We start from the raw sequence: 23,146 nt of genomic DNA, 5'->3' as shown, positions 1-23,146 counted from the left end.
GCCCGGTAATACCTGGCCGGCGCGTTGGAAGACAGCCTTCGCAGTCCAGCAGTGCACCGGGAAGTGATGACCACCGCCCACCGCCTGACGCCAGCGGAAGCGAGAGCCGGGAGCTGGCGGGCTCGGAGGCGGTGCGCCCGGGAAGGGGCGGGCACGGGGCGGGGCTGCGGGCGGCCGCCGCGGCTGGAGCGAGCGAGTGGGGCGGGGCCGGGGGTGGCGGGGCGGGGCCGGGGGTGGCGGGGCGGGGCCGGGGTGGCGGGGCGGGGCCGGGGTGGCGGGGCGGGGCCGGGGTGGCGGGGCGGGGTTTGGCGGCAGTTGTTTTTACCAAGGCCTCAGTGCATCGCGTTCAGCTGGGGCTACGCCGCGTGGAGGCGTGAGCGGGTTCGCAGAGGAACGCTTGAGGCCGGAGGGAGCCAGGAGGGCCAGAGGGAAGCTGGGAGCCGGCAAGCGCGCTGGTGGTGGTCGGCCGCCACGATGTCAGCGCAGTGCTGTGCGGGCCAGGTGAGCGGGGAGAGACAGGTCGGGAGACCGGGCCAGGAACCGAGGCAACGCGGGCTTCTCTGGGTGCACGTCCCAGCTCCGCCGCCCAAAGTGGGGTGGGTGACCCTGCGCCGCCTGGGTGAGTGCTCCGGGCCGGAGCGCGGCGCTCGGCCTTCGGGGAAAACCGTGTGCCGCGGCAGGCGGGCCAGAGGGACACGGGGAAGCCCTAGAGGCTACCCCGAGGTCTTCCCGTTCGGCCTTAGGAACTTCGCTTAGGGCGGGGCGGGCAGGGTTCGGGCGGAGGATCCCGACTGTTTCAGGAGCGTGTCGCCTCCTCCCCAGGACACAAGTGTGTGGTGCTCAGCTCCGTAGGCCACCTGGCTCTGCGAACCCGATGAACCCAGGAGAAGACGTGGGTTTGGGCAGCCACTCCTTTTCCATGCCCTGAACGGGTCGTATGTGGCCCAGACGAGTTGCGCTTGACATCTCGCCAGACTCTGGAGCATTGGCTCTTTTTCTTCGAGAAAGTCTGGAAGACTGCTTTCCAAACCGCTGTGCTCAGGTCTGGGCGCTGGGAAGACTCAGCCCTGCTTCCTGAGTCTCCCGACCCAACCCTGGCTGGACCCAAACGCGGCTGACTGGGTAGAGCGCGAGCCTGAAGCCATCCCTCCTTTGAGCTGAACTTGCCCGAGCCTGTTTTGTAACTCTCGCCTGTTTAACTCATGAGATCTTAAAACACCTGTGTCCGCTTGGGATGGGCGTCTTCTACCGGTTAGTAGTGCAGCAGGGCAGAATTAGTAGTAGTTTTTAACCTTTAATGTTGATTTCACTCCTTCCTGCAGAATTAGAAAAAAAAGAAGTAGGTAAAGCCTTCCGCACGTCGCGCTCCCTCCTTCCTAGCCGTGTTGATTATCGTCATTTCTGTACAGTTTTTAATGGTGCGTTTTCTCAAATGAGTCTAACTCCGGACGGCATACCGGGCTTTTTGCTTCTTAATACATTCAGCCTTGCGACAATCAGAGGCCAGCCCGTAACTGATGCAGGGGTTAAGCTGTGGGTTTCTCTAACCCGCCGATTACACTGGTAGATAATCCGTCCTCTTTGCAGTGGCCGTGTGAAGTTATCACTTGGTTTTTGAGGTCTAATACTGTACTTGGCATGCATTCAAGCTGGCCTTTGCAGAGATGAGGAAATTGAGGTTTTTAACTTGAGGTGGAATGCCTTGCCCTGAGTCAGGCAAGGCGACAGGAGGACATTTAATACCTTCTCAGGGCTTTGGAGACCAAAGTGGATGGGAAAAGGCTGTTTTCAGAATATTCCAAATCTCAACAAAGCTTTGCAAATCGTTCATTGTTGTTATTTTGAGATAGTTCTAATTTGATGTGACACTTCATTATATAGTGATTACGTTACAGATATTTCAGGGCACCTGTTCTCCAGTCCCTTGAAAGCCCCTTGAGGTTTTCTGTGGCTCCCAGCAGGTGATTTAGGGTTCTGAAAATTATTGCCAGTACTCAAGTGTGTCTTATAAAAGAATTATTGGTATGGTTGATATTTTGGCAGGGTTTCATGACTTGTTTCTTTTTGTTTGTTTTAAAGTGAGAACTTTTAAAAATTATTTATTTATTTTTTTGGCTGCGTTGGGTCTTCGTTGCTGCACACGGGCTTTCTCTAGTTTTGCGAGCGAGGCCTACTCTTCACTGAGGTGCGCGGGCTTCTCATTGCGGTGGCTTCTCTTGTTGTGAAGCACAGGCTTCAGTAGTTGCAGCACGCGGGCTCAGTAGTTGTGGCGCACGGGCTTAGTTGCTCTGCGGCATGTGGGATCTTCTCGGACCAGGGCTCGAACCCATGTCCCCTGCATTGGCAGGTGGATTCTTAACCACTGCGCCATCAGGGAAGTCCTTGTGACTTGTTTCTGAAATCCCCCTCTCAGGACTTTGGAAAGAACCAAATCCTGGCCGTTCATCACAGGAAAATTAACTTCTGCTTTCTAGGGACTGCTTGAGGCTTCACTGTGGTGGCTCTCAACACAGGGAGGGGGTGATGACACTATAATTTCGTATGAATGGGGCTGTTAAGTTTGCATTTAAAAAAAATGCAGCACTGTCAGAATATATCTAAGTCTGTGAATCCTTTGAAAAAAAATTTTGAGCACCTGTGCATTGTTTTTACCTACATCACTTATGAGATCAGTGTACGGGTTTTTTGTTTTGTTTTTACCCCCGCACCAGCCAGTTCCCCAGCTCCCCAGATAGTAACTGGCTGTACAACAATTCAATTCTGACACTACCTGGAGTTAGTATCCCACAGGTTAGGGGTCCGCCCTCCTCCCCCTCCCCTCCCCCGCACACTCCAGCTGCCAATCCCAAGTCTTCTGGGCCTCCCACACCAGGGTGGAAGACCGAATAAATATTTCTGATCATATCACAATATCACAGCACCTCCTGTGTGCCAAGAGCTGGAGATACGGCAGTGAGCCAGGCAAACGTCATCTCTGCCCTCAGTGACTGGGGTGGGGCAGCATTTCATAAGCATGGAAGCAGCGAAACCAGTACCAGCAAGTGCTGGTACTGCCACAGGTCCTGGTGGGAGAGTGGCTTTGGGTAGGGTTGCTGGGGAAGTCTGTCTGAGAAGATGCCCTGGGAATTGAGACTGATAAAGGAGGAGAGGCACCCACGTCAGGGCCTGGGTAGGGGGTCTTCCAAGGTGTTGGAGGAACAGAAGTGGTCACCTTGGGTGCTGTGAAGACTTGACTCTCAGGGACTGGCATGGAGGGAGAGCCGTCAGAGCTGGCCACCCGGTGAATACTTTTTTTTTTTTTTTTTTTTGTGGTACGCGGGCCTCTCGCTGCTGTGGCCTCTCCCATTGCGGAGCATAGGCTCCGGACGCGCAGGCTCAGCGGCCATGGCTCACGAGCCCAGCCGCTCCGCGGCATGTGGGATCTTCCCGGACCGGGGCACAAACCCATATCCCCTGCATCAGCAGGCGGACTCTCAACCACTGCGCCAGCAGGGAAGCTCCCCGGTGAATACTTTTAAGCTGCCTCCTCCTGCGTGTGAGCAGTGGTCTGGGCTTCCGCCGTGAGCCCGAATTCTTCTTGATGAAGCTTGAATCCTGGCAACCTGCTGTTGCCCTAGGCCAAGGAGGGGAGAGTGTGGTACCTTAATTTAGGGCGTCGTGGTGCTTACGGTGGGGCGTCATTGGCTTCTGGGCATATTGTAGAGGTAGAGCTGGACTTTTACATGGGTTAGAAGTGGGGTGTGGGAATGAGAGAGATTCGGTTTATGACCTGAGCAACTGCATAGGTGATAGTGCCTCACTGAGGTGAGGTAGGAGGCTTGAAGGGAGGAAGACATTTGGCAAGGAAAACCCATAGTTTTCTTCTGGCTCTGTTACATTTGAGATGCCTATTATAAATTAAATAGAGATGGCAAGTCATCGGTTGGATTTTTAAGTTGGGAGAAGTTTGAGGTTGGAGATAGAAATTTGGGGGACTTTAACTGATATTGTCAGAAACAATGTGTAACCCAGAAAAGAGCCTGGGCTTTGGACTCAGGTCTGGGTTTGAATTGGGAAATCTGGACACGGAGGGGTGGTGTGACTGTGCATGTCACTTACCCTCAATTAACCTCAGTTTTCCTCCGAGGTTGAATGGGTGTGATAATACCTCCTAGGGTTATTATGAGTATTACATGGGATAATGTCTCTAGTATAGGGTTTGACACAGAGTAAGGAACCCCCAAAATCTTAGTGACCATTATCCACCTCTACCTGGACAGTCTCCGGGTCATTTTATCTTTGCATTGACCCTGACATACTTAGCTTTTGCTTAGGCTGTTGGCTGATCGATGCTAATGGAAGCAGAGATCACAGGACAGTGGTCAGTCGACACCTTCTGGGTACCCAGCACTGTGGTAAGGCCCCTGGGCATTGGGTGATTAACAAAGTGCATCCTTGCTCTCCTGGAACTTAAGGGCTAGCTGGGGGTTGGAAGTGTGGGGGAAGCTCACTACAGAAAGTGACAGGACACCCTGTCAGAGGTGAAATGAGATGTGTAATTGGAAGATCTAGACACCCCGTCAAGGCAATTTGAGAGTAAGGCTTGGCAGGGTTACTCCAGGCAAGTATAAGCATTAATGATAATAGTAACAATAGCTGAAGCTTATTTCATGCTCACAAGTGTGCTGTTTTTACCTACGTTATATCGCTCATTCTCCACAGCAACCCTGCGGGGTCGGGGAATGTTCTAATTGGCCTCCTTTTGCAGGTGAGGCAACTGAAGTGCAGAGAGATAAATTAACTTGACTGATATTTACATGGTGGTGGAGCCAGGCCTTCCACACTGGTCCACCTGACTCAAGGGAGCTCCTAACTGGGAAACTGTTATTCCTTATTATTCTAAATACAGTATGAATAAATCATTAGGAACTGTTGCCCATTGTTGTTGCTTATAATGGCCCTAAGGCAGCTTTGAATGCATAGCTGTGAGGCTGTCTTGGTAGATATTGGTGGTTGCCAGGAGTTACCAGTGGGTGGGGTTTAGCTTCTTCCTCACAGTCTGGTCCAGGTTATAAAGACAGCAAGTCTCACCAAATTCTGTCACTTGTGCGGGCATTTATTGGCAGGCAGGCACAGCACAGTTACGCAGCCTGATCTGCGGCTTCACGAAGTTCCAGCTCTTTGCCCTTCTTGGTGCACTGACACGCAACTTGCATGTTCCCCTGAGGCAGATGTGACAACCTTCTAGAAGGAAGAACTTGACCAAGACTGCTGAAGCGCAGGACCTCATGGATGGATCAAGCCCACGGTACCACTCTCAGGCAGAACACTCCTTGTCCTTGTAGCCGGCTCATATAAGGGTGGGAATGCCTACGCCAGGGTGTTTCCAGCCAGATTGTATTACTTGATCCCTGAGATTTTCCCCAACGAAAGCAAATTTCTAACGTCTTTTATATTAATTGATTGACAAAGCCACAGAATGCCACCAGGGGCTGTCCACTGTCAAAGGTAAATAAAGCTGGACGTTAGTTAAAGCAATGAAAACAGATTTTGTTCAGTAACCACTTACTGACAGAAAGACCTGAGCTCCATCCTGATTAGCACAGATCACTGGGAGTTTTCAAGGGACCATGAGGGAATAGGGAGGAGTGAGTGAAGGCCCAAGTAGAGTTAGGGAAGTGAGACGTTCCAGAGTTTGTTTGGAGTATGGGTGATGAGGCCATCTGGGTCTGATAGCTGGCAGGTTAGAGTCTGTCCTTCCACTGAGACTAGGAGATAGACCCTATCCTTCCTGATTGATTACATTTCAAAGGAATGGCGTTTAAGTCCTTGAGAAAGACACTCCAGACTTGTAGGAAATGTGTCCTATCTGTCCTTCTCCTCATGGGCAGAGGAAGGATTCACAATTATTAGCCCTATTTAGCAAATGCTCTTAAGAAAGGGAGGTTAGGGACTTCCCTAGTGGTGCAGTGGTTAAGAATCTGCCTGCCAATGCAGGGGACACGGGTTTGAGCCCTGGTCTGGGAAAATCCCACGTGCCGCGGAGCAACTAAGCCCGTGCGCCACAACTACCGAGCCTGCTCTCTAGAGCCCGCGAGCCACAACTACTGAGCCTGCACTCTAGAGCCCGCAAGCCACAACTACTGAAGCCCGCATGCCTAGAGTCCCTGCTCCGCAACAAGAGAAGCCACTGCAATGAGAAGCCCACGCACCGCAACTAGAGAAAGCCTGCACGCAGCAATGAAGACCCAACGCAGCCAAAAATAAATAAATTAAAAAAAAAAAAAAGGGAGGTTAGGGCCTATCTTAGGTGCTGGCTAGAACAAACAGTAAATTTCTTTTTACAGCCCTGAACTTTTCCAGACAAGAACTCAAAAAGGCAAAAGGCAGCTAGGTCATCCCAGGGATGCAGCCTCAGGCTACTAGAAGCCTGTTAAAGTTTGGTCAAGTCCTTCGTGCAGGGGTTTGAGCAGAGTTGCTGTATATCGAGAGTTCTTGCAGTTTTCACCATGTCTCATCATTACGCTGGTTAACAAAGCCTGGGGTCATTGGTGTTAGAAGTAACTGAAGCCCACGCAGGAGGCATTTAGAGGTTGGCTTTTGTTAAGTGTTAGCTGGAATGGGTCTTCCTCATCAGGGCATCTGATCACCTCTAGACTGTAGCTTAAAACACACACACACACACACACACACACACACACACACACACAAAATCCATGAAGACTTCTTTAAAAAGTAAATTACATACCACATAAAAGTACTAATTTCCCTGAGATGTCCTTCCTTCTCTATAAAACCCAAATCTCTGCTTTTAAGGCCAAGCTCAGGAAGCATTTTCCTAAGAAGTGACCTTCCTCTTGCTTTAAGAGTTCTCAGAACTTGCACACAAAACCTGTCCACACCACCTAGTATGTGGTCATCTGATGCACTGGAGTTGTTTCCTGGTTACTGTGTGGGTGCATTTCCTCTCTCCTAGACAGAGCATGTACTGTGTGACCTTTTGTGCTTTTGGTTACAAAACTTTTTCCCTACAGCTCTTTGTTTATAGTGATTGGAAATGTTAGGTCCTCATTATATCACGTGTTGCTTCCACCCTTGGAAGGGATCTAGGCACAAAAGTCCATTCTTTGCATGACTGATGCTTTTTTGAACAGTTTGGGGCATTTGTGAAATACATATCACCCAGAGAGAACCGTATTTTGATATTTTATAACAGTCACTCACATTTAATATATATGATTTTACTTTGTGGAGTTGGGATTATATTGTAGGTGCTATGTTTGATTCAACTCTGCTGAATTACAGGAGTTTTTCAAGTGCACCAGCCACTCATTTGCAGCCGTGTTTTCTGGGCTTATACCCAGAAAGTAGTGCAGTCCTCTGCCTTCAAACATGACAGTTTTTCCAGAGGTATTAAGTAAACGTAAATATGTGAAAGTCAGTTAATAGGCTTATGTGTTAATACGAGTGTGTGTGTGTGTGTGTGTGTGTGTGTGTGTTTCAATTCCCAAAAGACTAAAAATAATGAAGAAAATCCCAGTTACACCTCCTTTAGATGCCATCGACAATAACCATTTTCAACATCATCTTTAACTTTGGTCTTTTTACAGTCACTTATGTGGATTCCATCCACAGATGGTGTTTTCTGTCTCTGTTTCTTGCTCTATAAAGGTGCCCTTCTTTGTTTCAGTTGCATTAAATTTGAGTCCTGTGCTTATCACTAGTATTGGCAGTTTTATTTTTCTATGCGTTTTATAAAATGCGGGCAAGTTGCAGTAAAATGGCCACATCATTGCTCTACCATACTGACAAAGGTGGTGGTGATTCGGCTGACGGTGAACTGTTGCTGATACAGAAAGAGTGGTTTGAAGATGCGTCTGTGTAGTTAGCCAAGTTCACGTTGTTGGAAAGATAAGTTTGTCACTGACCTTGAACAATGAAGAGAGTGAAGGTTGCCGTTGTAGGTGGAGAGTCAGCATGAAGGTTGCTCATTCAGATTTGTTTTCTTGAGTGGCTTTAGAGCTGACCTGGGCAGGCTGGCAAAATAGCTTTGGGCTGCGGCAGGTCTGAGTGGGATTGCTTTACTGGGAGGGCCCATCTGTAGGGAGTAGAGGGCAGCCTCTGATTCATCTCTCTGCTAATGAGATAAAAGGTAACACCCCCTTGCCCACTGCTTGCTTCCCACCCCCGTTTTCTCTATGAATATCGCCTGTCAATTTCCCAGAGCTATTGAATATCTGGGAGTGAGTTAACTGTGAGACTCAGAAGCTTACTTTTCAGTTTCCCAGGTGTTTTAATGTAAATCGCCTTTTAGAAGCCTTTAGAAAGGACAGAGCAATAACGATGGCATTGTCTACTTGTATTCAGAGCAGGAGAGCAGTATGTGGCCTGTTCACCCATGATAATTTAACATTAAAAAGGAAGTCCTAGTGTAACGTGGTATGTCTGCAGAACTAGCCATTGGACACAAGTTCCATTTTACCCTTTGACTAAAGTGCTTTCTGTGTCTTTAATTATAATGGTAATTATAGATAAAGATCTTGTGTACTTTCAGCGTCCTGAGCCAACCGGCATTGTTAGTGAATTGTCATTACATACTGCTGTTGTTAGTTGAATTTGCGATTGCGATGGGATGCTGAGAGCAAGCATCCAATGGATCAAGTTACTCATCTAGACCACCTTGATTGTCCCTAACGATCAGGTTTTTCAAGTAGTCCAAAGTGAACCTTTGCAACCCTTGTTAAAATGAATTTTAAACATTTCCGGGGGGACATCCTCTTATTTTCTAGCTTGTGTATTAATGATATTTTAAAAGATTTTAGAACATAATCTGGGAGTCAGTGTAGTGTGTGTGGGTAGGAAATTCAAACAATGGATTTGTTTGATTACATTAAAACATCTGTTTGAATTTTGAAGGAAATAGGACTTTACTTTTGGCTTTTCTTCTGTAGTTTGCCTTGTGAGATTAAAGTTGAGCTGATGTTTAAGGAAAGCAGTTGTTATGGAAAAACTTAGGGTGGGTTCTTATCACAGAATAAATTTTGAAACAATTTCTGTTTGAAGTAAGGTTACAAAATATAGTGATTAGACAGCATTTTCCCCCTCATGAAAACTGTCTAGTCTAAACAAAAGTAGGAAAAACACATACACACAACCGCTTAAATCTTATTTAGGCAGAGATAACTAGGAGAGATGGAAAATCAGGCTAATGTTTGTTTAAATATCGTTTTTTATAAACTAGCCAGTTGCTCTTTGAAACAAAGCTCACGAGGTCTTTACGGGATTTATTTTCCAGTGTTTTGTTCCTTGCATTGTATCTCAGTGATTTAACGGAGGGCTGAGTCGCCTAATGCTATGATCCTTAGCCCAGGTTGGGCTATTTGTGTGGTGATTGATGAGGCAGATCGTGGAATCAGAGAAACTTTTGGAAGAGGCTTTAAAAGGCATCCCTTTTAATTCCCCATCTGAAGCTTAGACGTCTTGTAAAATTGCCCCTCCTAAGTGTACCTCTGGTGTGTTTGAGCCTCTCCAGTGTTGGGGAGCGCACTGCCGTTCCCAGTTTTTAAGTTTTCTGAGCCTTGGTTTCTTTGTTCATCAAACGGGGGAAATTTGTGTCTTGCCTCCCTTATATGATTGTTGGAAGGGATGAAAACAAGACAATATTAAGACTTTTTGTTATCTGTAAGTTGGTGATGCAGGTGTGTCAGGGTTCAATGCAGGAAACTGAGACCCCTCTGGGTATTTTAAGCTGAACGATTTAATGTACGGAATTAACTGTTGAAGAAATGAAAGAGCTAGAGGAGCAAGAGTCAGGGGGCCGCCTTTGAACTCTTGGATTTAAGGGCACCCCACTCCAGCAGTAATCCAGAAGTCTGAAAGCCCAGGCTGCTGCCCCCCGCCTCTTGACACCCACACAGCTGATGGCTTAACATGGGAGCCCCAAGTCTGGCCATTGTCCTAGGACCTTGCTGGGAAGCAGACACTGCAGCAGGAGGATGGCCCCCACCTTGTTCTCACCTTCCAAATATTGTGAGTGTTGCTAATTGTCAGGTCCCCAAGAGCAAAGGAGTCTGAGAAATGTGGTTACATTTTCCAGATTCTTCAGTACTGGAAGACCCATAGAAGAAGGTGGGAATGTAGGCTGAATGAGAGAACTATCCCTGTGGAGCACAAGCTAGGAGGAACTAGTGTAATAACCCTAGTGAGTGCTGTACTTCCTGCCCATCGTGGCTTGACTAAATGACAGCCTCACAAGTAAGGCCAGAGTGTTGAGGGGGTTGACTTAAAGGGAGGAAGATGGAAATACGTTATCGTGCAAACTGGTTTTCCTCTCCTAGTCTCTTCGCTGCCTGCTCCTTTTTCCATACTACCAGCAGGTTGATCCTTCTACCAAAGTATAGTCCTAATCATGTCATCCCCTGCCTGATTTTTCAACACCATTGGGGTTAACATAGTGGATTTTCTAAATGCAAGTCTTTTGTAGGAATCTGTTAGTGGTCTGTATCGAGATAACTTATATTCTAAAAAAAAAAATGTGCTTAATACGTCTCTTCAATCATTCCTGATATTAGTAATTTGTGTTCTTTATTCTTTTTTTAATGACTCTAGGAGTTTATCAATCTGATTAATCTTGTGAAAGAAACAAGTTTTTTATTGTTAGTTATTCTCTATTTCATTGATTTCTGCTCTTTTTCCCCTTTTTGTTTACTTAATCTATTATTTATTTTAAATTATTTTATGGATTTTTTTAAAGGTAGAAACGTAAACCCTTATTTTTTTATTTTTATTTTTTCGCGGCATGCGGGCCTCTCATTGCTGCGTCCTCTCCCGCCGTGGAGCACAGGCTACGTATGCGCAGGCCCAGCGGCCACGGCTCACGGGCCCAGTCGCTCCGCGGCACGTGGGATCCTCCCAGACCGGGGCACGAACCCGCGTACCCTGCACCGGCAGGCGGACTCTCAACCACTGTGCCACCAGGGAAGCCCCGTAAACACTTACTTTAAATATTTTCTTTCCCCTCAAGGGAATATTTAAAATCATTTTACATCCCACACATTTTGATATGCTTTGTTTTCATTATCATTCAATTCAAAATTTTTTCTAATTTCCCTTGTGATTTCTTCTTTGACCTGTTGGTTATTTAGAAGTGTGTTGTTATTTTCCAAGTATTTGAGGATTTTCCAGGTGTATTTTTGCTATTGATTTCTAGTTTATGCTTGTGGTGATAAGAGAACATATTCTGTATATATGTATTTCTTTTTGATGGCTCAGAAAATGATACATTTTGATGAATGTTCCATGTGCTCTTGAAAAGAACATGTTTTCTACAGTTCTTGGGTAGTTACTGTGCCCATCGTGGCTTGACCAAATGACAGCCTTACAAGTAAGGCCAGAGTGTTGAGGGGGTTGACTTAAAGGCAGGAAGATGGAAATGCGTATCGTGTAAACTGGTTTTCCTCTCCTAGTCTCTTTGCTGCCTGCTCATTTTTCCATACTACCAGCAGGTTGGGTATAGCGTTCAAGTTGGTTGCTAGTGTTGTGCAAATCTTCTCTATCTTTACTGATAGAGGGGTCTAATTCTGTCAATTACTGGGAGAAGGGTGTTAAATTTTTCAAATATGATTGTGTTTTTGTCTCTTTCTGCCACTAGTTATGTCAGTTTTTGTTTAGTATATTTTCAAGTAGAATTTTTTTTTTTTTGCGGTACACGGGACTCTCACCGCTGTGGCCTCTCTGGTTGCAGAGCACAGGCTCCAGACACGCAGGCCTAGCGGCCATGGCTCACGGGCCCAGCCACTCCATGGCATGTGGGATCCTCCCGGACCGGGGCATGAACCCGTGTCCCCTGCATCGGCAGGCGGACTCTCAACCACTGTGCCACCAGGGAAGCCCCTGTTTAGTATATTTTGAAGCTCTATTATGTATACACACATTTGGGATTCTTATGTCTCCTTAATGAATTGATCCTTTTATAAAATGATCCTTTTTATCTCTGGTAATGCTCTTTGTCTTCATGTCTTTGTCTGATGGCCATACTACCCTTTTAACTTTCAACTCATCTGTGTCTTAGATTTAAAAATGTTCTTATAAACAACATGTAGTTGGGACTTGCTTTTTGATCCCTTCTGACAGTCTCTGCCTTTTAATTGGATGTTTAGATCATTTACATTTAATGTAATTATTCATGCTTGAACTTCAGGCTATATATTGTTGGTCATTTCCATTTCCTCATCTGTTCTTTGTTCTTTCTTGCCTTTTTTTGGGAGGAGGGGTAGGATGGGCATTAATTAAATGTTTTTCAGTATTCTATCTTCTTTATTACCTTTTTATTCCTTAAAATTTTGTAAAGATTATAGTATGTATTATAGCATCTTGAAGAAAGGATAAGAGTGGGTCAGTTTACTAGACTCTTTTTAGCAAATGACAAGTAACAAACAGTACTTTCTGCTTTATAAAAATAATATATAGTTATCATAGAAAATTTGGGAAATGCAGAAAAGTATAAAGAAGAAAATGAATATCATTTATAATCCTAGAGAGAACAAACCCTTGTTAGACTTGGAATTCTCTGGCAGTCCAGTGGTTGGGACTCCGCACTCTCACTGCTGATGGCCTGGGTTCAGTCCTTGGTCAGGGAACTAAAAATCCCACAAGCCATGCAGAATGAATGAATAAATAAATAAATGAATGAATATTAGATCATGCTTTATGTACTGTTTTATATCCTAGCTACTTTCACACAACATTATGGACATTTCCACGTATCATAAGAATGAGAACGTTTTAATGGCAGTATCACATTTAATTGATCACGTGGACATTTATTTCACTATTTACCCTTTATTAAATGTTTAGTACATTAAAAAAAACAAAAAACTTAAGTAACTCTTATGTAATCTTTCTTTAGTCCCACGCCCCTTTAGGTTAGAGCTCTGGAAATAGTCCTTCTGTAACACAACATGAATATGCATTCCTAAAAATCACACTATGCAGAATGGAACAGCAAAAACCACAGGCCTTGTGGGGAAAATGGGGTTGGAGCACAGCATTGAAAGTTTTGTCAGTGACGCACACACACACACACACACACACACATACAAAAGGGAACCTGGTAAAAATGATATTACAGTTCTACAGATGTTAAATGGTTAAGAGATATGTAATACTACGAAAATTTGGCACTTGACCTTGAAAAAGACCTGAAATTTGCTTGTGGAAGCAGGTGTCGGAAAAGTTGCAGCTGTGAGTTGTTGTGAAGTGGTGGATGGAGGGTTATCTGAAATTGGATGGAAAGTTGTTAACACCAGATGTGCTTTTGAGTGACTCATCATGCAGGTGGAGTGGAGGAGTGTGTGTTTCATATGTTCTGTGTAGCTCAGTTCAGCTGGGCACAGTGTTCTGCCTTCAGTATATGTTTCTCACAGACAAAACTGCTCGTCCTGTTTTGCCCTTATTGTCCCCTAACATGGTAGGGGAGGAAAAAGTTTTTCTTGACCCTTTCAGGGTCTCTGGCTGGATCTGAAAATTAAACTGACGAAGATTAACAGGAGAAAAACATACACATTCATTTAACACAAGTTTTATTTGACCTGGGAGCCCTCATAAGGAAATGAAGAACCAAGAAATAGTGAAACCTACTTTTATATTAGATTGAACAAAGAGAGGCAGTTGTGGAAAAATGACTAAATTATGTGGGGAGGTGAAAGGAAGATAAAAATTATTTTAATAAGGTCTCTTTGTGTAGAATTCTCTCCATCTCAACTTCTTGTCCTTGTTAAGAATGTCTTCCTTCTGGTACAGGGAGGGCACCTCTCACGTGGGAATGTCATCTTCTGCTTTCAGGAAGAAACATGAAGGTCAGAGTGCCCTTCTTGCACCTGTTTCTCAGGTGCCTTAACTCAAAATAATCAATATGCCAAAGTGGCATATCCTGGGGTGAGATGCTCTAAACTCCTTCCATCAATCCTGTTGGAACAAATTTGTATTTTCAGAGCAAGTATAGCAGAACCAACTATAAAATGCATATGTCAGAAGCCCTGGACGTTGCAAACCTTCAGAAAGGCCGACCAGTTCGTATGCCTGTTAGCTGCGTGAGGGAGGAGCTGGGCCCGCTGCTTCTCTTTGGACCAACTCCCAGAAAGTTGGTACTGGAAGTGGCTGGAAGGGTCTTCTGCTCCTCCCACCCAGTTGTGCTCAGATTTCTTGTACTATAGTAAGTGAACAACTTCAGAGATAGGAACTCTTCCTATCTTTGGAAACAGCTCTACTTCATTTTAGGGAGCTCTGGTTGAGTTCCTCTTCCTGCCAGCCTCCCCAGGCTGAAATGACTTGCTGTCCCGGAACTTGGAGAGAGTTGCAGTGGTTTTGTATAGAAGAGGCAGCATTGAAGGTGGGAAAGGGCTCTGGCTCCTGGGGAATAGAGGACCACAGTTGGGTTGACGCAGCTCTCCTGGTTACAAAAATCCTCACTGTCTACCCAAACCTTAAACTGAAAATTGGGACATGCTGACAGAAGGGAATTGTACCTCTGGGTATGAGAAGTTTCAGTCGGAAGCCAAATTATTGGAACTTCTAGCACTCCCAAATAGTTTTTAAGGATAATGGTCGGGCAGTTTGAAATTAGAACCATCATGGGAAGTTTTTGGTTGGCAGCAAGCCAGAGAAAGTCTCACTGCTGACCATGAGGTTTCTGATGTGAGTGATGCCTGTCACTCCTTTGGCAGGTTACCATTCTCAGGTACCTTATGGACTGTGAGAATCTTGTTAGTTACACCGTCATCTTCTGGAGCTAGATGAATCCTTAAGGGAGTGGCATGTCCACCCTCTCATGTTATTGAAGAGACAGGCCTGCAGAGCTCAGGCCCTCTTCCAGATTCACACAGCTAAACAGCGTGCAGCAGGGACTGCCACCCTGGCCTGCTACCCTGGCCTTTGGTGTGCCCCCCGTGGCCTGTACACAGTGGACATTTGGTAAATGACAAGAGGGAGAATGGGTGAGTGTTGGGCTTTTTCTGAAGACATCTGCAGTTCAACAGAGAGCTCATGGCTGCAGATTTTAAACATAATCTTATGGTTGAAATCTCACATTGGTTTTTTTCCACTGTATTTTGCTGCAGTCAAATCAGTTTAAACCTTTTGTCCTCTCTCTTCTCTTAAACTCCCAAGCAGTTGTTTGAATTTCTTTTTTCCAGGAAGTTCTGCTTCATCTGTGGATCATGGGCTTTAGCAGAAAGCAGTTTTTTAGAATGTGCTTTTTTATTTCTTACCAAGCTGTGTAGTTTGTGAAAGTTGCAGGTTGCTGAGTAAGGGGTATTAGGCCATTTAGATTGAGCTGGTTAACCAATGAGGCGCTCTATGCAAATTGTTATACCCAGCAGTGGCTTCTGGCTGCAGGCTTTGAAAAGCATGAAGCAGTAAATTATTTCCTTATGATGGGGGGAGGAGAGGGATGAGGGTTGTCATGGGATTGTATTTTCTTGGAAGCTAGAGGTGCAGCAGAGCTGAGTCTCTGACTTCATTTTCCTGCTGTGACATGGCAGAAAGAAAGCAGGGCACAGAGCGCTGGAAGAGGCTGATACTTATCCCATTTCCCCTTCATTGTGAGTCTGACCTGACCGAATTCCCAGATTTTAGAGAGATGCCCCTCTTCTCCTCCACTCAGCACTGTCCTTCCATTCCCCCTTCCCGATCTTTCTAAGACTCTGAGAGTAATAAAAATGCTTGAGGTACTAAGAGAAAGTAGGGAGGGAGCTCCTGATCAAAAAAAAGTATCTATTCTATAAGGCTTTTATTAGAAGAGTTAAAGAAAAAGCTATAACTAATCAAGTGAGTTGTGGCTTTTGGGAGGAACGATCTTTAACTAGTGGGTCCCCGGGGCAGTGCTGTTGGAATTTTGGGTGAAGCAGTTCTTTCTCTTGAGGGAGTCCTGAGCTGGTATTTAGTATGCTTGATAACATTAAGATTTAGTGCCTAAGCTAAGCCAGTTAGATATCAGTAGCACTCCCTAGTCTTTGTGAAAACAGTCTCCACCTTTATAAGCAACAACCCACAAGGCCACAGAGGGAGGATGGTGCTGCCCAGATAAGAACCACTTGGTGGTTTGGCCTTGATAATTTTTCCATGGAGTTTAGAACTGCAAAATGGACTGAATCCTACTTCCAGTAGTACATACGGAAATGAAAAAGGGCACAGATAAGCAAGGTAGATGATTCTACCACAGCACCACCTTGACTTATATAACATGCATTCAAAACTTGACATACAGACAGCAGGTTGTATTTTGGATGTAGTTTACTTTCAGTGTTGCTCAGAAGTGTCATATTAAGATTGAGTGCTTAAGCTAAGCTAGTTAGATAAAGTTATGTGTTTGATAGGAGAAGGAAAAGCATGCTTTAAGGTGAGAGAGTTCATTTAGATATATTTCCGGTATGCATTTTGTGAGCTTTTTTTGTGGGTAGTCCAGAGACAGTACAGTTGAATAATTAAGAGCCAATTCTGGTGACAAGGAGCCTGAGTCCAGAGAGACAGGAAACTGAGATTATCAGCTTGGTTGCGCCGCTGATAAGGGTGTGTGGTATGATTTATTATTATCTGCATTACCCACAAGTTACATATGTAAATGCAGGCTTTTCTTGACTAAAGTGTACTGAAGTGAACAGAACTAGAAAAAAAAAAGTGTGCCACCCACAAAAGTGGGTGCCAAGATTATAGTTAAGCTGTCAGATCAGTCTTTGTCGGGGTGCTGCTGCTGGCTGTGGGTTACTAGGAAGTATTGAAAGGGCTGTTTTTGATACAAGAAAATTGTTAGAGGAATGGGAGCCTCCAGTACTGAGAATCAGCCATTTCCAATGTGCAGTCTCTTAAGAAAACTCAATGTTGAAAGATCCGTGAAATACTTAATGTAAACTTTACAAAGCATTTTATAGCTGACCAATAATTTAAGAATCACATGGAACAATTTCAGCTCCAAAGTGCTGGGAATTTGCCCTTGGGGACACTTTATTCCTGTTTAAATTAACAGGTGTTCAAAAAAACCTCATAGTTTTATTCTTATCCTTAAAGTGAGCTGGAGCAATGCCCAAGCGTTTACTTCTCTCTTGAGCAGAAATGTCCAGCCTTTTAAAATTATTATTTTAGGTTTCCTCTTTTTTCTTTTTTTGGATACTTCCTTATTTGTCTTATAAAAATGACAATATTAGGTTTTTTTAATTAAAGAAATTCTTTATAAAAATTTAAAAGTTAGTTTTGAGATATAGTTCACATACCATATAGCTCATCCATTTATTTATTTTTTAAAATATTTATGTATTTATTTATTTGGCTGCACTGGGTCTTAGTTGCGGTGTGCAGGATCTTTTAGTTGTGGGGTGCTGACTCTTAGTCGCGGCATGTGGGATCTAGTTCCCTGACAAGGGATTGAACCCGGGCCCCCTTCATTGGGAGCCCAGAGTCTTAACCACTGGACCACCAGGGAGGTCCCTAGCTCATCCATTTAAAGTGTAAAAATTCAGTGGTTTTTAGTATATTCACAAAGTTGTACAACCATCACTACAGTCTAATATTAGGACATTTTTATCACCTCTGTGACCATTAGCAGTTGTTCCCAGTTTCTCCCCAAACTTCCTCAGATCCCTGACAACTGTTAATTTACTTTCTGACTCTATGGATTTGCCTGTTCTGAACATTGCATGTGAATGGAATTGTACAATATGTGGCTTTTATGACTGACTTCTTTCACCTAGCATGTTTTCAAGGTTCGTCCGTGTTGTAGTATGTGTCAGTACTTCATTCCTTTTTATGCCGTGTACCACATTTAACTCATCCATTTTTTAGTTGATGGTTGTTTAGGTTGTTTCCACTTTATGGCTGTTTTAAATAAATCATTTTCCGAAGAGGCTGCTGCCTCTTATATTCCTACCAGCAGTGTATGTGGGTTCTAATGTATCCATATCCTCACCAATGCTTATTATTGTCTGTTTTTTTCTTTTTTTTAAAATTATATCCACCCTAGTTTGTGAAGTATCTCATTTTGGTTTTGATTTGCATTTTCCTAATAACTAATGATGTTGAGCATCTTTTCAGGTGCTTATTGTCTATTCATATCTTCTTTGGAGAAATGTCTGTTCAGATCCTTTGCTCATTTCTAAGTTGAGTTTTTTCAAAATTGAATATTAAGAGTTCTTTTTATATTCTAGATACCAGCTCTGTAAGATATGTGATTTGCAAATGTTTTCTCATTCTGTGAGTTATCTTTTCACTTTCTTGATGGCCTCATTTGCAACATAAAATTTTTAAAATTTTGATGTAGTCCAATGTATCAATTTTTTCTTTCCTGGCTTGTGCTATATCTTGTGTCTAAAAAGTGCTTGTCCAACCCAAGGTCATGGAGATTTAGTCCTGTGTTTTCTTCTAAGAGTTTCATAGTTTTAGCTCATACGTTTAGGTCTTTGGTCCATTTTTCGAGTTAATTTTTGTGTATGGTATAAGGAATGGGTCCAGCTTTATTCTTTTGCATTTGGGTATCTATCAATAGCTCTAGCACTGTTTATTGAAAATACTGTTTTTTTCCTCCAGTGCATTAACTTGGCCCACTTGTCAGAAATTAATTGACCATAAATGTTAGTGTTTATTTCTGGGCTCTCAATTCTATTAATTTTTAAAAATTGATCCTACATTGGAGGAATTATCCATCTGGGATTTAGACACAGTGGGACTGTTGGTCAGTGAGCTGGAGGTTGCAGTTTGGGGACTGGTGACCAGTCAGTCTTAGATGGTTGGCTCATTTCTTCGTGTGGTCATGAGATTAAATATTTTCAGATTTCTAACTGTGGGTTTCACAGGGCTGTGGTAGATGTTGGGAGGCATGAAAGATGGTTTTGTTTATACAAATCACAAAGTATAAATACGGTGTCAGTGGAAACTGGAGTCGTCCCTGTATCACTGTTAAACTGTGCTTCTGAGTCATGGAGTTGTCAGGGCTGAAGTACACTTCCTTGCTGTATGCAGCACTAGCCAGCTCTTTATGTAATATTTTCATTTATTAAGCAATAACTTCATTAGAAAATGAATTTTGATTGGATTTTCCAAAGCAGTTATTGTTTTTCGAAGGTGCTAATCCCTCTTTCCTTTTTTCTTTTCCACATTTAGTTTGGTGAGGCAGTTAAGAATGCTGACTTTAAATCACACCTGGGTTTGGGCCCTGTCCTCACCCTTAATGAGCTGTGACCTTGGGCAACTTATCTTCTTGAGCCCAAGTTTCTCATTGCCGCACTGGGGATAATAACAAAAGTAAGTATCTCACAGGTTGGAAGAAACTATCCACACGTAAGAGTCCATCCTAGCATTTGGGAGTGAGTGCTGCAGAAATGGGAGCAGTTGCCTTTGTTGTTGTTGTTTGTTTACATAGTTACAAAACACCCCCCTCCCACCCCCCAACAAAATCCTTCTGGAAAAAGTCGGCAAACAGAAATGCAAAGGGGAATAACTTTTTGGTTAGATGTGAGGTTTGGGTGATGGGGCTGAGGATGCTGAAGCTGCACATTGCTGGAGCAGGTGGAACTGCCAGGAAGAAGGGAGCCCGTAGGTTCCTTGTCCTTTGGGAACAAGCTTCCACAGGTTCCTTGTCCCCTTGTTCCTTGTGCTGTGGGAAGAGAGCTGGCAGCCGGGTAAATCTCCCTAAGCGTCAGCTCCAGCTTTGCGTTTGAGGAAATGAGATGCTAGCTACTTTGGAGCTACTGGGTTCAGACCCCCCGCCCCCCCCCCCGTAAGCCTCTCAGCTTCTTTTTTGAGGGCGCTAAGAATAATATTGGTAACTAACATTGTTGTTCTAAGTGCTTTACTACATTTTCTGTCCTAACAATCCTATGATGTTGGAACTACTGTTACCTCTATTTTGTAGATGAGGTGATTGAGGTGCAGAGCTGATAAGTAACCTTGTATTGATGGGATGATAATTTAATACAAGCTAATGTTGAACACTTACTATGTGCCAGGCACGTGGGCTGAGCACTTTACATGGCTGATCTCATGTCCTCCTTAAAGATGTCATCATTATCGCCTTGATACGGGGGAACAAGTCTGTTTGCATTGCTCCACTGGCCAAGGGATTCCTACCTACAAAGGAGCAAGTTCCTGTTGTTTGTTTACTTTTACTCTTGCCTAGTGTTGTCTTAAACTGTGAATGTTCAATGTAGGTGACTTCAAATTCTTGTTTGTTTATATTGATCACTTTTCAGTTAATTGATAACTTCAGAGGTTGGTTGAAAAACTATTTTGTTTTATGCAGTCTCTGAAGAGATGATCCCAAGAAGTTAAATTAAAAAAAGTTTCTATGTGATATTTTGAGGGAAAGGGAGTCTTCTGAACTTACCATGAAATTTACTTTAAGCCTAAGTGTAATTTTTGTTTTCTGTCTTTTGCTTAAGTATCTTGTTGTTGTATAATTCGTTTGGAAGAGTTCAGAATGATCTTTTCATTTCTATTAGAAAGCGTGGGAGGTGTTCTCATGTTAGCAATGGGAAAAATGTGAATCATGGGACAGTTTAGAAATGGACATTTTGTACAGTATCATAATGATTGAGAATGTAGGCAACCTGAATTTTTTTTCCTTAACGTAATAGTTGAAAGAAGAAGGCGAATGATAAAAGGAGATTTGGTTTGTAGTTCAGATTTTAGGCTTGCTGCAAAGTGCCAAACTCAGTTTCACTCTCTTTTATGCTTAGTGTCTGTTTTTAAAGCTAGAGTCCAAAATAATTGCTAGAAACTTTTAAACATCATCCCTCTCTGTAGACTATAATTTTATCCTGAGTGTATGCCGGTAGCTCTTGGTGGCTGCGCCATCCTAGAGATGGCACCATAAAGGTTTGGGTTTGAGTGTTAGGACCTGGCTGACTGAGTTCACATCTCAGGACCTTAGGAAAGTTGCCTCACTTCTGTCCACATCAGTTTTCTCGTTTGTGAAAAAAATGGAATCGACATTTCTTTTTTCCTTTTTCTCTCTTTTCTCCTTTCCTCTGCTTCTTCTTTTGTCTTTACATCACTCTTTCAAAGTCAGCATAACTTATAAATTTTTTCTCTGATTCGAAAAGTGGTACATTTTCATGCCAAAAAGTTAAGTAATACTTTCTCGTTTGTGAAAAGATGGCAAAAATACCAGTGAAAAACTGGTAAATCATTATCTGCATCACAGGATTGTGAGGATGAAATGAAACTATGTTAGGAATTTAGGGCCCTACCTGGCACCTAGAGAATACACAATACAATTTTCTATTATTAAAAAAATTATTATTACTACTGCTACCACAACTTATAAGAAGAATAAACACTGCCAGATATCTTTCAGAATGATACTTGATGCTGAAGGCCTTGGCTGTATTATACTACAGCAAGCCTTTGGAATGGTGCTGAGTGAGGGCCTGTGAGGACGATGCATATCTAATGGGCCCTTCGGACTGCCTCAGGTCTTGTGTGCATTTAGGTGCTTTTGGGTCTTTCTTGACTTTATGTTTCTGTATGGGGGCAGGTGGAGGAGGCTTTAAAACAGTGTACTCCAGGTCTCCTGGGGATGTGGTAATGTCACAGCAGTTTTCGAAATCCTGATGGGCTTTGCAATCAGAGATTGATGTTTCCTTATCTGTAAAATGGGGATTGTGATACTTAAATCATAGGGCTCTTCTGAAGATTAAATCAGGGAATTCCCTGGCGGTGCAGTGGTTAGGACTCCGCTTCCACTGCAGGGGGCACGGGTTCAATCCCTGGTTAGGGAACTAAGATCCCGCATGCCTTGTGGCCAAAAAAAAAAGATTAAATCAAAGAATGTCTTGAAAACACCTTAGTGTAGTACCTTGATACAGAGGAAGTGTTTAAGAAATGGTAGGTAACTATTATTTATAATGAGTACTGGGTAGAAGGATCTCCCTGGTTGCTTAAGACACTCCCAGTCTTTTTTTTTTTTAAGACATTCCCAGCTTTAATTTTTGGTGTTTTGATGGCAGAACAGTATATAATTCTTTGGATTGTTTTTTTTGAATTTTATGTCATTTTTTTAAACACCTTTATTAGAGTATAATTGCTTTGCAATGGTGTGTTAGTTTCTGCTTTATAACATAACAAAGTGAATCAGCTATACATATACATATATACCCGTATCTCCTCCTTCTTGCGTCTCCCTCCCACCTTCCCTGTCCCACCCCTCTAAGTGGTCACAAAGCACCGAGCTGATCTCCCTGTGCTATGCAGCTGCTTCCCACTAGCTATCTATTTTACATTTGGTAGTGTATATAAGTCCAGGCCACTCTCTCACTTCATCCCAGCTTACCCATCCCCTTCCCCCTGTCCTCAAGTCCATTCTCTACATCTGTGTCTTTATTCCTGTCCTGCCCCTAGGTTCTTCAGAACATTTTTTTTTTTTTTAGATTCCATATATACGTGTTAGCATACGGTATTTATTTTTCTCTTTCTGACTTCATTCTGTATGACAGTCTCTAGGTCCATCCACCTCACTACAAATAATTCAATTTCGTTTCTTTTTATGGCTGAGTAATATTCCATTGTATATATGTGCCACATCTTCTTTATCCATTCATCTGTCGATGGACACTTAGGTTGCTTCCATGTCCTGGCTATTGTAAATAGAGCTGCAGTGAACATTGTGGTACATGACTCTTTTTGAATTATAGTTTTCTCAGGGTATATGCCCAGTAGTGGGATTGCTGGGTCATATGGTAATTCTATTTTTGGTTTTTAAAGGAACCTCCATACTGTTCTCCATAGTGGCTGTATCAATTTACATTCCCAGCAACAGTGCAGGAGGGTTCCCTTTTCTCCACACCCTCTCCAGCATTTATTGTTTCTAGATTTTTTGATGATGGGCATTCTGACTGGTGTCGTGTCCCCTGCATTGGCAGGCAGATTCTCAACCACTGCGCCACCAGGGAAGCCCCCTCATTTAGTGTTTTTTTTTTTTTCTTCCTCATTTAGTTTTGATTTGCATTTCTCTAATAATTAGTGATGTTGAGCATTCTTTCATGTGTCTGTTGGCAATCTGTATGTCTTCTTTGGAGAAATGTCTGTTTAGGTCTTCTGCTCACTTTTGGATTGGGTTGTTTGTTTTTTTGATATTGAGCTGCGTGAACTGCTTACGGTATTTCTTCCCTTCTGATATTCTTTG

The 23,146-nt window shown here is 43.5% G+C and overlaps 1 protein-coding gene across 4 annotated transcripts in view; it reads left to right on the top strand.

Moving 5' to 3' along the window:
• The first annotated feature begins 315 nt into the window (after positions 1-315).
• The window catches only part of SERINC5 (serine incorporator 5), a 93,987-nt gene continuing 71,156 nt past the window's right edge, over positions 316-23,146 (top strand). For 3 of the 4 annotated variants that reach the window (XM_060143208.1, XM_060143207.1, XM_060143206.1), the window contains exon 1: positions 316-501. In XM_060143208.1, coding sequence (XP_059999191.1) covers positions 475-501 — 27 coding nt within the window. In that variant the 5' untranslated portion in view covers positions 316-474. Of the gene's footprint in view, positions 502-19,145; positions 19,267-23,146 lie in introns of those variants that run through there. The other variant, XM_060143209.1, reaches the window with a different exon arrangement.

The sequence above is a fragment of the Lagenorhynchus albirostris genome, chromosome 3, assembly GCF_949774975.1.
Source record: "Lagenorhynchus albirostris chromosome 3, mLagAlb1.1, whole genome shotgun sequence".
In the NCBI taxonomy this organism is placed as follows: Eukaryota; Metazoa; Chordata; class Mammalia; order Artiodactyla; family Delphinidae; genus Lagenorhynchus; species Lagenorhynchus albirostris.
This window is presented reverse-complemented; position numbering and strand designations above follow the sequence as displayed.